Below are 12,604 nucleotides of genomic sequence, written 5' to 3' on the forward strand. Positions count from 1 at the left end.
CTCACATCCCAGATCTCAGCACTGTGTTGTAGTGAATTCTTCTTTCATATCCCATTAAGGTCCACACCTTAAAGATACCTAAAGTGCCAAGTATCAAAATCCTGAGACATTTGTAAATCAGTTTATTTAGGGGGGTACAATCTCAGATACAGTATAAACTTGTGGCTCTGAAATTATTCTATCATGAGTGTATTCAAATAGCTACAGTTTTCTTAAAATTGAATTCAGAAGTGTTAGATATAACCTTACTGCTGAACCCAGATTGAGTTCAGCAGTAAGGTTATATCTAACACTTCTGAATTCAATTTTAAGAAAACTGTAGCTATTTGAATACACTCATGATAGAATAATACTATTTTACCAAGATTGAGTCAGAACACATCATCAAATACATGTATTATGATCATCAGACAAATGACTATACTCACTGAACAATGATGTGACAACATAATTTACTTTAAGACGTCTGACAGTGTTGTTTTTTTTTGCTTGCGTGCCATTATTGCTGGCTAGACTATACCACACCTTACAGCGCCAAGTTCAAATGGGTTTATGCACTTAGAACGTTCTCGTTCTAGTTTTCATTTTTTCCCACTTAACATTTGTTTTTTGAATATGTTTCAAATGACTTGACTATGGGAAAGGTGTAACAATTTGTCTTTGCAGCAGTAGGTAAAAAAATGCATCCGAATGGTATTGGAAAGTTCAGGAAAACATCCGAGCTCATCAGGCGCCTCTAGCCTTTTGGCGTCCCTAAACGAGATTTGGTTTGGTGTCCCTCCCCCTCCCTCTCTTGGCTGTGGATTTGTTGTTGTTGTTGTAGTGTTAAAGTACATTTTCTGCAATCCTACACATTTTGCCATGGTGTGTAGATAAAATGTTATGGTTTTAAAAAACATTTCCTGACATTTTACACATTTTGCCATAACGTGCTGAGAAATTTCTGCAGTTTTAAAGCTAATTTACTGCAATTCAAACATGTTCAAAACAAAAATCAATGGTGATGCCCTGTATGCCCAGTCGGTAATCTGGATAGATTACTTTACCTAGTGATCTAAATCATGTTAGCTGACATGGGCTCAGTGAGTGACTATCAGTGACTGAATATAAAAAGTGCACCTTCTGCATTCTAATTTTCTAAATCTCAACAGTAACGTCATACCCAGACTAAATTCCTAGTACAATAGTACAATAGAATAGAACACAATACAATATAAATTCTATTTTTTAGTTCCAACACTATCCAAAAACCACTGGCGACCCACTTGTGTGGGTGTAAATTTCAATAAAGCGCTACAATGCACTTGACAGCCTTCCATATTTGCACAAATCGTCCATTAAAGGTGTGCGCATGATCCAATACAGTGGACTAATACTGGTTGCTTGACAACGCATTCGCCAATGACGGTGGTGTTTGTTTTGAAGCCAGAAAGACGTCCACTTAAAAAAAACTAATCTAATTTTGTCAATGTGGGGTCAACTGTATCACAGTGAGTAGAATTATCCAAGTGGCTTGGCAGTCACTGTCAAGAACTAGACAGAGAAAATCATTGTACACTCGCATTCGCATAGAGTTGGCTGTGCTGGCACTAAGGCAGGCTAATCAAGTCAAGTGAGTATCCACTATCCAGCCATGTCCTTGCTTCGTTGGCTAGCTAACTTTATACACACGTTACGTTAGCTATTATACACGTTTCATCAAAGCAGAGTTAGCTGGCTAACGTTACTACCCGAAGCTAGCAGCTTTTTATCTGGCGAGGTTAACGTTACTGTAGGTAAACCAGTTCAACAAGATAACATATTAATAGTAGCTGAAAGGGTGACAAGTTAACGTTAGACAGCTAACTTTAACTTGTCTTGTAACTACATGATTGACTACGTTTTCAAATGAGCCTCCTGTTTGTTTATCTGACTCACTTGCAGCAACTCAATAAGATAAGAAGCGAACAGTAGTAATGTTTTAGCTACTGCTTTTCAACTGGAATACCAGTGTTACACTTGTACATACACACCCTTATGTTGCACTAGGGAAATTGTGTTTCCATAGCTAGGGCTGACCGTGAGGACTTGTCAAGAGCAGAATCAATAATCTATGCATAATCAAAACAGTTGCTTTGTGAGAAGGTGTTAAAGTTCACAGTTAGCCAGTGGTATGTAAATGCCATCTGAAAAGTACCCGTATCCTGGCTTTGGCCCCAAGTGACAGCAGTTCCGCGGGAGCCATGGGGCACGAGTGCCGTGCCGCATAGATGGAAACAGAAAAGTCTGAACCTTTTTGGGTAAAACGGGTTAAATACTGTTTGAAAATGTGCCAAAGTGTGTTGACAGTATATTCACCCAATAGTAATGTCAACACTAGCTAAAATGTTAGCTAGCTAGCTAGTTGGTTGCTCTTCTTGGATTTAGATAGAGGCGCAGTGGATAGGGTAACAGTGTGACAGGGTAAACTTAAATCACAGACAAAAGGGGAAACCAGTATCTTTGGTTAAACGGGAGTGAGTATCAGTCTACATAAAATGCAGCCTGGGTCAGTGGATAAGGGGTGTCCGAGAAGGTGTTTTCTGACATAGCTACTGCCTCTGGCTCGACTAACTTTCTACTCTGGTGTTGCCCAAGGCAATTGAGACAGTCCGGTATATTGTGCATTTTCGACTTAAGTATGTTTAAACAGAGTTCGTTGATAACTGCACTGTTACCTATTTAAAGGGGAGTGGTGAGAGTGTAGAATGTGGTTGAGCTTGTTTCACCAGGAAAATCTTAAGGATCATATAAGTCACATTTTATTTGTCACATACACATGGTTAGCAGATGTTAATGCAGTGTAGCGTAATGCTTCTGGTTCCGACAGTGCAGTAATATCTAAAAGGAGTGATGAATGAGAATATGTACATTAAAAAAATGTCCTCTCACTGTCAATAGTTTATTTTCAGCAAATGTAACGTGTAAATATTTGTATGAAAATAAGATTCAACAACTGAGACATAGGCGACGGTGATGTCTGGTGAGGATCTGCCTTACAACAGGCCTACCAGCCCAAGGTCCAGTCTCTCTCGGCCTATTGCGGACAGTCTGAGCACTGATGGAGGGTTGTACGTTCCTGGTGTAATTGCCTACCGTCTGTAAGCTGTTAGTGTCTTAATGACCATTCCATAGGTGCATGTTCATTGATTGTTTATGATTCATTGAACAAGCATGGGAAACTGTTTAAACCCTTTACAATGAAGATCTGTGAAGTTATTTTTTTTTTGTGAATTATCTTTGAAAGACAGGGTCCTGAAAAAGGGACATTTCTTTTTTTGCTGAGTGGCATAGACAAGGTGCAAGATGGTATAAAATACAGTATATATATATATATATATATGATTGAGTAAATATTATTAAATTGTCATTGTTTAAAGTGACTAGAGATCCATTTGTTAAAGTTGCCAGTGATTGGTTCTCCATGTAGGCAGCAGCCTCTGAGTTAGTGATTGTTTAGCAGTCTGATGGCCTTGAGATAAAAGCTGTTCTTCAGTCTCTCAGTCCCAGCTTTGATGCACCTGTACTGACCTCTCCTCCTGGACAGTAGCGGTGTGAACAGGCAGTAGCTCGGGTGGTTGTTGTCTTTGATCTTTTTTGCCTTCCTGAAACATCTGGTGTCATGAAGGGCTGATACCCCCCCCCGTGATGCGTTGAAGGTGCTATTGCGCCGCCTTCGCCACACTGTCTGTGTGGGTGGACCATGACATTTGTTGTTGTGTACGCAGAGGGACTTAAAACTTTCCACTTTCTCCACTGCTGTCCCTTCGATGTGGGTTGGGGGGTGCTCCCTCTGCTGTTTCTTGAAGTTCAGTATCGCCTTTGTTTTGTTGAAGTTGAGTGAGAGGTTGATTTCCTGACACCACACTCAGAGTGCCCTCACCTCCCTGTAGACTGTCTCAATGTTGGTAATCAAGCCCACTACTGTTGTCTGCAAACTTGATTGAGTTGGAGGTGTGCATGGCCACACAGTCGTGGGTGAACAGGGAGTACAGGAGGGGGCTGAGCACACACCCTTGTGGGGCCCCAGTGTTGAGGGTCAGCGAGGTGGAGATGTTGTTTCCTACCTTCACTACCTGGGGTGGCCCGTCAAAGTCCAGGACCCAATTGCGCAGGGTTGAGGCCCAGGGCCTCAAGCTTGATGATGAGCTTGGAGGGTACTATGGTGTACATAGGTATTCCTCTTGTCCAGATGGGATATGGCAGTGTGGCGATTGCATCGTCTGAACCTGTTAGGGCTGTATGTGAAGTGGATCTTGTGTGGCTGGTAAGGTGAAGGTGATATGATCCTTGACTAGTCTCTCAAAGCACTTCATGATGACAAGTGAGTGCTATGGGGCGGTAGTCATTTAGTTATCTTTGCCTTCTTGGGTACAGGAACAATGGTAGCCATTTTGAAGCATGTGTGGACAGCAGACTGGGATAGGGAGTGATTGAATATGTCTGTAAATACAGACGGTGGCACTGTATTATCCTCAAAGCGGGCAAAGGTGTTAGTTTGTCTGAAAGCGTGACGTCTGTGTCCGTGGTGGGGCTAGTTTTCTTTTTGTAGTCCGTGATTTCCTGTTGACCCTGCCACATACGTCTCGTGTCTGAGCCGTTGAATTGCGACTCCACTTTGTCCCGGTACCGGCATTTCGCTTATTTGTTTGCCTTGCGGAGGGAGTAACTACACTGTTTATGTTCAGCGATATTCCCAGACCTCTTTCCATGGTTAAATGCGGCAGTTCGCGCTTTCAGTTTTGCGCAAATGCCGCCATCCATCCATGGTTTCTGGTTAGGGTAGGTTTTAATCGTCACAGTGGGTACAACATCCCCAATGCACTTCCTTATGAATTCACTCACCAAGTCAGCGTATAGGTCAACGTTATTATATATAGTCAAAGAGAACAATTAAGTACTGAAGAGGCCCTCTTGAATAATGAGTGTGCAGTTGCCTCTTGTTGAAGCCATTTTTCTCAAACTAAGCATTTTGAATTCAGTGCCACTGGCACTGTTAATTAAACCTTGCACACACCACAGTCAGTGGCCTTTCTGTGTGGGTGTCTAAAAGCTGTCCCCTGACGTAGTCATTAGCCTAGTTAAAGTTAACATGCAAAACCCTCTCTACTCAAGCTCAAAGTATCACTCTACTACAGTCCAGTGTAACAGCTGGAAAAGTAAGGCCGGAAAGCCCTAACCACCCCCAACCCGGTCCCATGCTGGCATAACACCCAGATTACGCTTAATCCCGCATGGCGTGGGTGAAGAATCGACCCAGATTATGCTGCCTTGGAGTCTTATGTCATTGGCTTGCTGCTTGACGCTCTATTTCAGGATTCTGTTCCAGTGAGTGCAGCCTCTGGTCGGTCAGGTCTGTCATCTCGCGGATGACCTCCCAAAGCTGATGACGCTTTGTTGACATGGGAGACTGGTGGACGACACTAACCATAGAGCCATCAATGGGTAATTTAATTCAAATGGGGACCCAGGGACAAAATAGACAATTGTTTGTTTTTTATATGGATTTTTGTTGGATGGTGTGGGATTTTGCCCTATTTTTGGGCACAATTGTTTTTCTTAAGCCTCATAGTCAGCTGCCTGTGAACTTGTGATTTATCAATTGGTTGTTCTCTCTGTTTCCCTGCTGTGTTTAGAAAACCATGAGATCTCCAGCATTTCAAGAATGATGATGTCCCCCTCGAGGCATCATAACAACCTTCCTACAATGCAGTCCACCATGACACTGTCAAAGAGCTCCTACAATGTGTTAAGTGCCTTCTGCACTGAGGAGAATGTTCCCCAGTGTACCTCATACATCAATCAGGTACTGAAATTACTATTATTTAGTTTACATTTGGAATAATCCAATACTAACTTTGTGTAGGTGCTTATTTTACTGCTATATTTTTTTTTAGGTTTGTATCTGTTGCTCAATGACTATTCATTGATCTAGTTTAATTTTCACTGTATGCTGCTAACCCATTTTTCTGCCCTCTTTTGGGGCTTGTACAGGAGATGGACTCTCTGGGTTTCTCCTCTGCCTGTATTGAGGCCAGCGCACCAGAGGGAAGCTGGGGGCTGAACACAGTGCCAGCCCTGAACATGATGTATGAGCTGCTCCAGATGCACCGCCGCAGCCAGTGCAGCCTGCAGGAGCAGGAGACAGAGCAGCTGAAGAGCTCCAGTGCCCTGGAACACCTGCAGATGACCAACTCCAGACTCAAGGTCAGTCAGGCAGCCTTTCCCATAGATCATTTTCCAGGCAGAGTGCAAATTGTCAGTAAATACTAGCTTGGGGAACTAAGTTAAGGTTTGATGGTGTCCTGAAAGGTCTTACTGCTTAGAATACGACATGTTATTGTTATGATATTGTCGTCAAGGTGAGCACATTGAGTATGCAAAATTGTGTTGATATAACATGTACAGCAAGTATGTAATTGCCCAGCCTCCTGAGTGGCGCAGTGGTCTAAGGCATTGCATCATAGTGCTAGCTGTGTCCAGGCTCTGTCGCAGCTGGCCGCGACCGGGAGACCCATGGAGCGGCGCACAATTGGCTCCGTGTCGTCCGGGTTAGGGGAGGTTTGGCCAGCAGGGATGATCTTGTCCCATCTCGAACTAGCGACTCCTGTGGCGGGCCGGGCGCAATACGGGCTGACACGGTCGCCAGGTGTACGGTGTGATACATTGGTGCGGCTGGCTTCTGGGTTCAGCGAGCAGTGTGTAAAGAAGCAGTGCTGCTTGGCTGGGTTGTGTTTTGGAGGACACATGGCTCTCAACCTTCGCCTCTCCTGAGTCCGTACTGGAGCTGCCGCGATGGGACAAGACTGTAACTACAAATTGGATACCGTCAAATTGGAGAGAAAAGGGGGGGTAAAATAAAATTAAAATAAATGTATGTAATTGCCCAAAGGATCAGCTGGAGCTCTACAAAAGAGAGAAGTCAGGACTGCTTGAGACGGAGAGGCAGCTGCAACTCAAAAACAAGACTCTGCAGAACTGCCTGAAAACAGAAAAAGATGAGGTAAAGACTTTGTCATAAAATTATTAATCATTGAGTGATGTGCTTATGTCGCTGCAAGCGTCAATTGGAAATGTAGTTTTGAGTGTGTGAGCCTTAACCAGCATCTTGCTCAGGAAGTGCACACCATAGCAAAACATTTTGTAAACGAAAACAAAAATGTTCTTATTGGATAAGTTCAGGTAGTACATCCCTGTTTTCAAAACGTTTTCTCCCTACTGAACACACCCTAGGTGCAGAAGCTCCAGAGCATCATCGCCAGCAGAGCCTCTCAGTACAGCCATGATGCCAAGAGGAAGGAGCGGGAGAGCACCAAGCTCAAAGAACGCCTCAACCAGCTACTGGTGGACAAGAGGGATAAGAAACTAGGTATGGGCATCTCAAAACAATTGTTTCCTCTTTATTCCAAAGGTTGTTGGTAATGTGAATATGTTTGCAACCTAGTGTCTTTTTTTTTTTTTTTTTTTTCAACAAGTCTGAGAACACTGAAAATGATGTAGGCCTATATAGCAAGTCCCTCATTCCCATTTTCCTCCCTTTCTCTACTAGCAATTGATGTATTGAACTACTTGGGACGGGCTGATGGGAAGAGAAGCCAATGGAAGACTGGAAAGGTGGAGGCCAGGTAGCAATACTCATCTGACTGAGCCATGTCGGTTTTGTGTGCTTACATCAACTCTTGATGCAACAAATCCTACATAGCTTTGGAGATCCCACTTTGATGAGTACGTATTTATTTGCCATGATTGTAGACATGAGGGGGAGATGTACAAGTCCCTGCTGAGTGACTACGAGGGTCGTCAGAGGGCTCTGATGCTGGAGAACATTGAGCTAAAGAAGGTGCTGCAGCAGATGAAGCGGGAGATGGTGTCCATTCTTAGTCCTAGGAAATCCTGTTCCAGGGGAGACTGTGCGGAAGACAGCCTGGAACGGGTGAATTGATGGATTGTCCTATCTGAGACACTGTAGCAATAGTCTACTTAGTTATTTTTACGTGGTAATACATGGATTAGATCACTTTTTTTTAAAGGCTCCTGCAAATCTTAATCACAAATCACGTCTGTCTATGCAGAGCCACTCACAAAATCTCACTGTTCTACATGGTATGGAAGTGACATTTCGCTATAAACATTGGAGAGTAGAGGAGTGATCGTGCCTATTGTTACGCTTTCAGGCCAGCTCGGACAGAGAGGAGGTTGGTGACTGTAGTAAGGAGACCCTGGATCAGTCGTGTGATCATGCTAGGGACCAGTCCTGTGAGCACGCCCGGGAGCAGTTGACCAATAGCATCCGACAGCAGTGGAGGAGACTGAAGAGCCACATGGAGAGACTGGACAGCCAGGGTATAAACGCATCTCATATATATATATATATATCTCTCTCTCTCATGGAAGTAGACAATCTGTAGCCCACCTAGTAGTCATCACTGGCTTTCTCTGGTCATTTAATGAGTGTTACATGAAGGCAAATGAAAGAATCCACTTTTGGCTCATTGCCATAAAATTATGACCAGTACTACTGCATTTTTGGCTCTCAAGTGGCACAGCGGTTTAAGGCACTGCATCTCAGTGCTAGAGGCGTCACTACAGACACCCAGGTTCAAATCCAGGCTGTATCACCACCGGCTGTGATTGGGAGTCCCGTAGGGCGGCGTCCAATTGGCCTAGTTTCGTCCTGGATAGCCGTCATTGTAATTAAGAATTTGTTCTTAACTGACTTGCCTAGTTAAATAAAGGTAAAATAAAAAATGTAAACAACTCTGCTGCCAATACATTCTATATGTCACAGGGAGCTTTCTTCTCCACCATTGATCATAATGTATCATCCATCCACTTCCCAGCCTCCCTGGTACAGCAGAGCCAGCAGTGTGCTGGTAAAGAGCTGGTCCCCAGACAGATCCATGAGGAGGAGATGGAGAGGATGAGACTGGAGGTCCAGCAGTGTAAAGACTTCATCCAGACCCAGCAGCAACTCCTACAGGTTAGTTAGACCCACAACGCGACACCCGATTCTCTTTTTCAAACCGAGCTACAAGTATCTGCCTTCAAGTACATATCTACCTCAAATATATTGTACCTCTGCACATTGATATGGTACTGGTATTCCCTGTATATAGCTCCATTCTTGTGTATTTGATGTTTTTCCTCTTGTGTTACTATTTTATTTATATTATGGTAAAGTCTACACCAGTTGTGTTTGGCGCATGTGACAAATAAAATTTGATTTGATCTACTGTACATCTCTTGTTATTGCCTTGAATTTGACCCTTCCAGGAGTTTCTCAGTCAAGTATTATTACATTTTCTGTGTGTGTGTGTGTAGCAGCAGCTCAACTCTCCCTGCTATGATGATGAGACTGCTGCTCTGCTGAATGACTGCTACACTCTGGAGGATAAGGAGCGTCTCAAAGAGGAGTGGAGGCTCTTTGACGAGCAGAGGAGGAACTTTGAGAGGGAGAGACATAACTTTACTGACGCTGCCATTCGCCTCGGCCATGAGGTATCCGTTTTTGTTTTCGGCAAGTTCTCAAGTTGGAAATGCTATGTTTTGTCAAGTTGTCACTTGCGGTATGTGAACCCTTTGGAATGACCTGGATTTCTGCATAAATTAGTCATAACTGTTGATCTTAGTCACGACAATAGACAGTGTGCTTAAACTAATAACACACATTATTTGTCTTGTTTATATTGAATACATAATTTAAACATTCACAGTGTAGGTTGGAAAACGTATGTGAACCCCGAGGCTAATGACTTTTCCAGAACCTAATTGGAGTCCAATCAATGAGATTGGAGATGTCGGTTAGAGCTGCCCTGCCCTATAAACACTGTTTGCTATTCACAAGAAGCATTGCCTGATGTGAACCATGCCTTGAACAAAAGAGAGCTCAAATGACCTAAGATTAAGAATTGTTGACTTGCATAACACTGGAAAGGGTTACAAAAGTATCTCTAAAAGCCTTGATGTTCATCAGTCCACGGTAAGACAAATTGTCTATAAATGGAGAAAGTTCAGGACTGTTGCTACTCCCTAGGAGTGTCCATCCTGCAAAGATGACTGCAAGAGCACAGTGCAGAATGCTCAATGAGGTTATGAAGACTCCTAGAGTGTCAGCTAAAGATTTACAGAAATCTCTGGAACATGCTAACATCTCTGTTGACGAGTCTACAATACGTAAAACACTAAACAAGAATGGTGTTCATGGGAGGACACCAAGGAAGAAGCCACTGCTCTCCAAAAAAACACGTCTGAAGTTTGCAAAAGAGCACCTGGATGTTCCACAGTGCTTCTGGCAAAATATTCTGCGGACAGATAAACTAAAGTTGAGTTGTTCGGAAGGAACACACAACACTATGTGTGGAGGAAAAAAAGTCACAGCACACCAACATCAACCTCATCCCATCTGTAAAGTATGGTAGAGGGAGCATCATGGTTTGGGGCTGCTTTGCTGCCTCGGGGCCTGGACATCTTGCTATCTTCGACAGAAATGAATTCCCAAGTTTATCAAGACATTTTGCAGGAGAATGTAAGGCTCTGTCCGCCAATTGAAGCTCATCAGAAGTTTGGTGATGCAACAGGACACAACGACCTTAAACGCAGAAGTAAATCATCAACAGAAGAAAATACGCCTTATGGAGAGTCCCAGTCAGTCCTGACCTCAACCCAATTTAAAATGCTGTGTCATGACCTCAAGAGAGCGGTTCGCACCAAACATCCTAAAAATATTGCTGAACTGAAAGTGTTGTAAAGATGACTGGTCCAAAATTCCTGACTGTTGTGCAGGTCTGATCCGCAACTACAGAAAACGTTTGGTTGAGTTCATTGCTGCAAACGGAGGGTCAACCAGTTATTAAATCCAAGGGTTCACATACTTTTTCCACACTACACTGTGAATCTGTGCGCTCAAAGACATGAAAATGTATAATTGTTTGTTATTAGTTTAAGCAGACTGTTTGTCTATTGTTGTGACTTAGATGAAGATGAGATCAAATTTTATGACCAATTTATGCAGAAATCCAGGTAATTCCGAAGGGTTAGCATACTTTTTCTTGCCACTGTAACTTGTGTATTACCCCTTTTTTTTTCCTTTTGTGTTTTCACAGAAAAAGGCTTTTGAGGAAGACCGCGCCTTGTGGCTCAAGAATCAATTCTTGAACATGACTTCGTTCGTGGACCGCAAAAGACATTCAATGTCAGAAAATCCTCGTTCCTTGTCAGTTAGTAAGTCGTGATGATTACCACAGCAACAATTTGTATTGCTAATCCAGATCGAGATTAATGGAAAATGTACACAGCAGATTTTGTTGGGAAATTTTGTGTAGAAAATATTGTATTGGAAGATTGGCAGCATACTGTATAATGCAGCATCACCCCAACAACAAAAAAACACTCCAATGATCTTTTGTGAATCATAGTGTTTGGTCACAAGTCCCTGTTCCCCTCTAGGTAGTGAACCAGAGATGAGGATCCCCTCCACCTCTGCCATGCTGACCAAATCCCGGACGTACACTGCGTTCTCAACGCCTAAAGCTGCCTCTGCTGCTTGCATGCCCTCCACAGCTGATCTCTACCGTACATTATGCCTCATACCAGACAGGAGGTACCGTTTTTACTAGTTATTTTGCTCTATGCCAGCTCACTCTCCTTTTTAAAATGTTTCATTCCTACATGAGATAGTAGTATAAAATCGGTGTCATTGATTATCACTAACTTAAGTTCTCTCAAACAAACTGTGGTTAACTCTTGTTTGTTTTCTAAGCTCCTCTTCTGTAGGCAGTTCAACACAAGGGAGCTGGCAGGAGTCCAACACAATCCACAGTAGAGAAGATACTCCGGTCAGGTCAAAGCACAGACATGGAGGTGGAGACTGCTGCAGTATCTTCTCTTTAGGGTCAGAGGAAAACAGCCTCAACTGAAGACACACTACTACCATTGTGTTACTGTGGACTCAACAGACAACTCTGACAATCCATGGCAGTGTTCATTAGACACCAAACAGAAGAAAATGGACTGAAACAGGGAAAGAATACCTGGATTTGTCCAATAAGATGCACTCATTTAACTTTCTGTTGCAAAACATTTTCTGTTGCGTGCCCTAATGAACATGACCCATGTTCCAACGCCACCACTGCCTCAGGATGCCACGGAGACCTATTTTTGTGCAACTCATGTTGCGTGATCATGGACTAATACTGAACAGTAGCACATTGTCGTTCACCAAAACTTGATTCATTCAGAGAGCACTTTATTGGACATGCCAATGTTTTTTTTTCTCTTCTATATACATTTTTATTAAGCAAAGCATATCCAAGTCTCGAAGCTTTCGCCAAGTGGCAGCCAAACCTTAATTTGGGGTTCTGTATCACAACAAATGTTATCCAATTTGGGAAAAGCTATCAATAGGCTACTGACTAGCCATCAATGTTTGAATGTTTACACATTGTTTTCACTCCAGATATATCATGAATAGTTTAATGAGAACTTTATTCTAAATGTTTAAAATGAAGCGCTAACATATGCTGCTCTGAAATTGCAATAAACGTTTATTTTTATTTTTTATCAATTCAACTTTTTGTGCTTGGCGCCC

At 42.9% G+C, this 12,604-nt stretch overlaps 1 protein-coding gene across 4 annotated transcripts; it reads left to right on the top strand.

Annotated features, from left to right (window-relative positions):
• The first annotated feature begins 1,402 nt into the window (after nucleotides 1–1,402).
• On the top strand, nucleotides 1,403–12,585 carry ssx2ipa (synovial sarcoma, X breakpoint 2 interacting protein a). Of its 4 annotated transcripts, none has more exons than XM_046359624.1 (14): nucleotides 1,403–1,612; nucleotides 5,335–5,463; nucleotides 5,655–5,824; nucleotides 6,013–6,225; nucleotides 6,911–7,021; nucleotides 7,252–7,387; nucleotides 7,568–7,643; nucleotides 7,771–7,951; nucleotides 8,193–8,361; nucleotides 8,859–8,998; nucleotides 9,343–9,516; nucleotides 11,121–11,238; nucleotides 11,464–11,617; nucleotides 11,777–12,585. In XM_046359624.1, the coding sequence occupies exons 2-14, from the start codon at nucleotides 5,421–5,423 to the stop codon at nucleotides 11,931–11,933; spliced, it is 1,842 nt and encodes a 613-aa protein (XP_046215580.1). In that variant the 5' UTR covers nucleotides 1,403–1,612; nucleotides 5,335–5,420; the 3' UTR covers nucleotides 11,934–12,585. The 4 variants fall into 4 exon arrangements, with proteins under 4 accessions (XP_046215580.1, XP_046215578.1, XP_046215581.1 ...); XM_046359622.1 differs by having other exon boundaries at nucleotides 1,405–1,612; nucleotides 9,340–9,516; XM_046359623.1 differs by lacking the exon at nucleotides 1,403–1,612 and adding an exon at nucleotides 1,666–2,279 and having other exon boundaries at nucleotides 9,340–9,516.
• The last annotated feature ends 19 nt before the right edge of the window (nucleotides 12,586–12,604 follow it).

This window comes from Oncorhynchus gorbuscha, linkage group LG08 (assembly GCF_021184085.1).
Source record: "Oncorhynchus gorbuscha isolate QuinsamMale2020 ecotype Even-year linkage group LG08, OgorEven_v1.0, whole genome shotgun sequence".
In the NCBI taxonomy this organism is placed as follows: domain Eukaryota; kingdom Metazoa; phylum Chordata; class Actinopteri; order Salmoniformes; family Salmonidae; genus Oncorhynchus; species Oncorhynchus gorbuscha.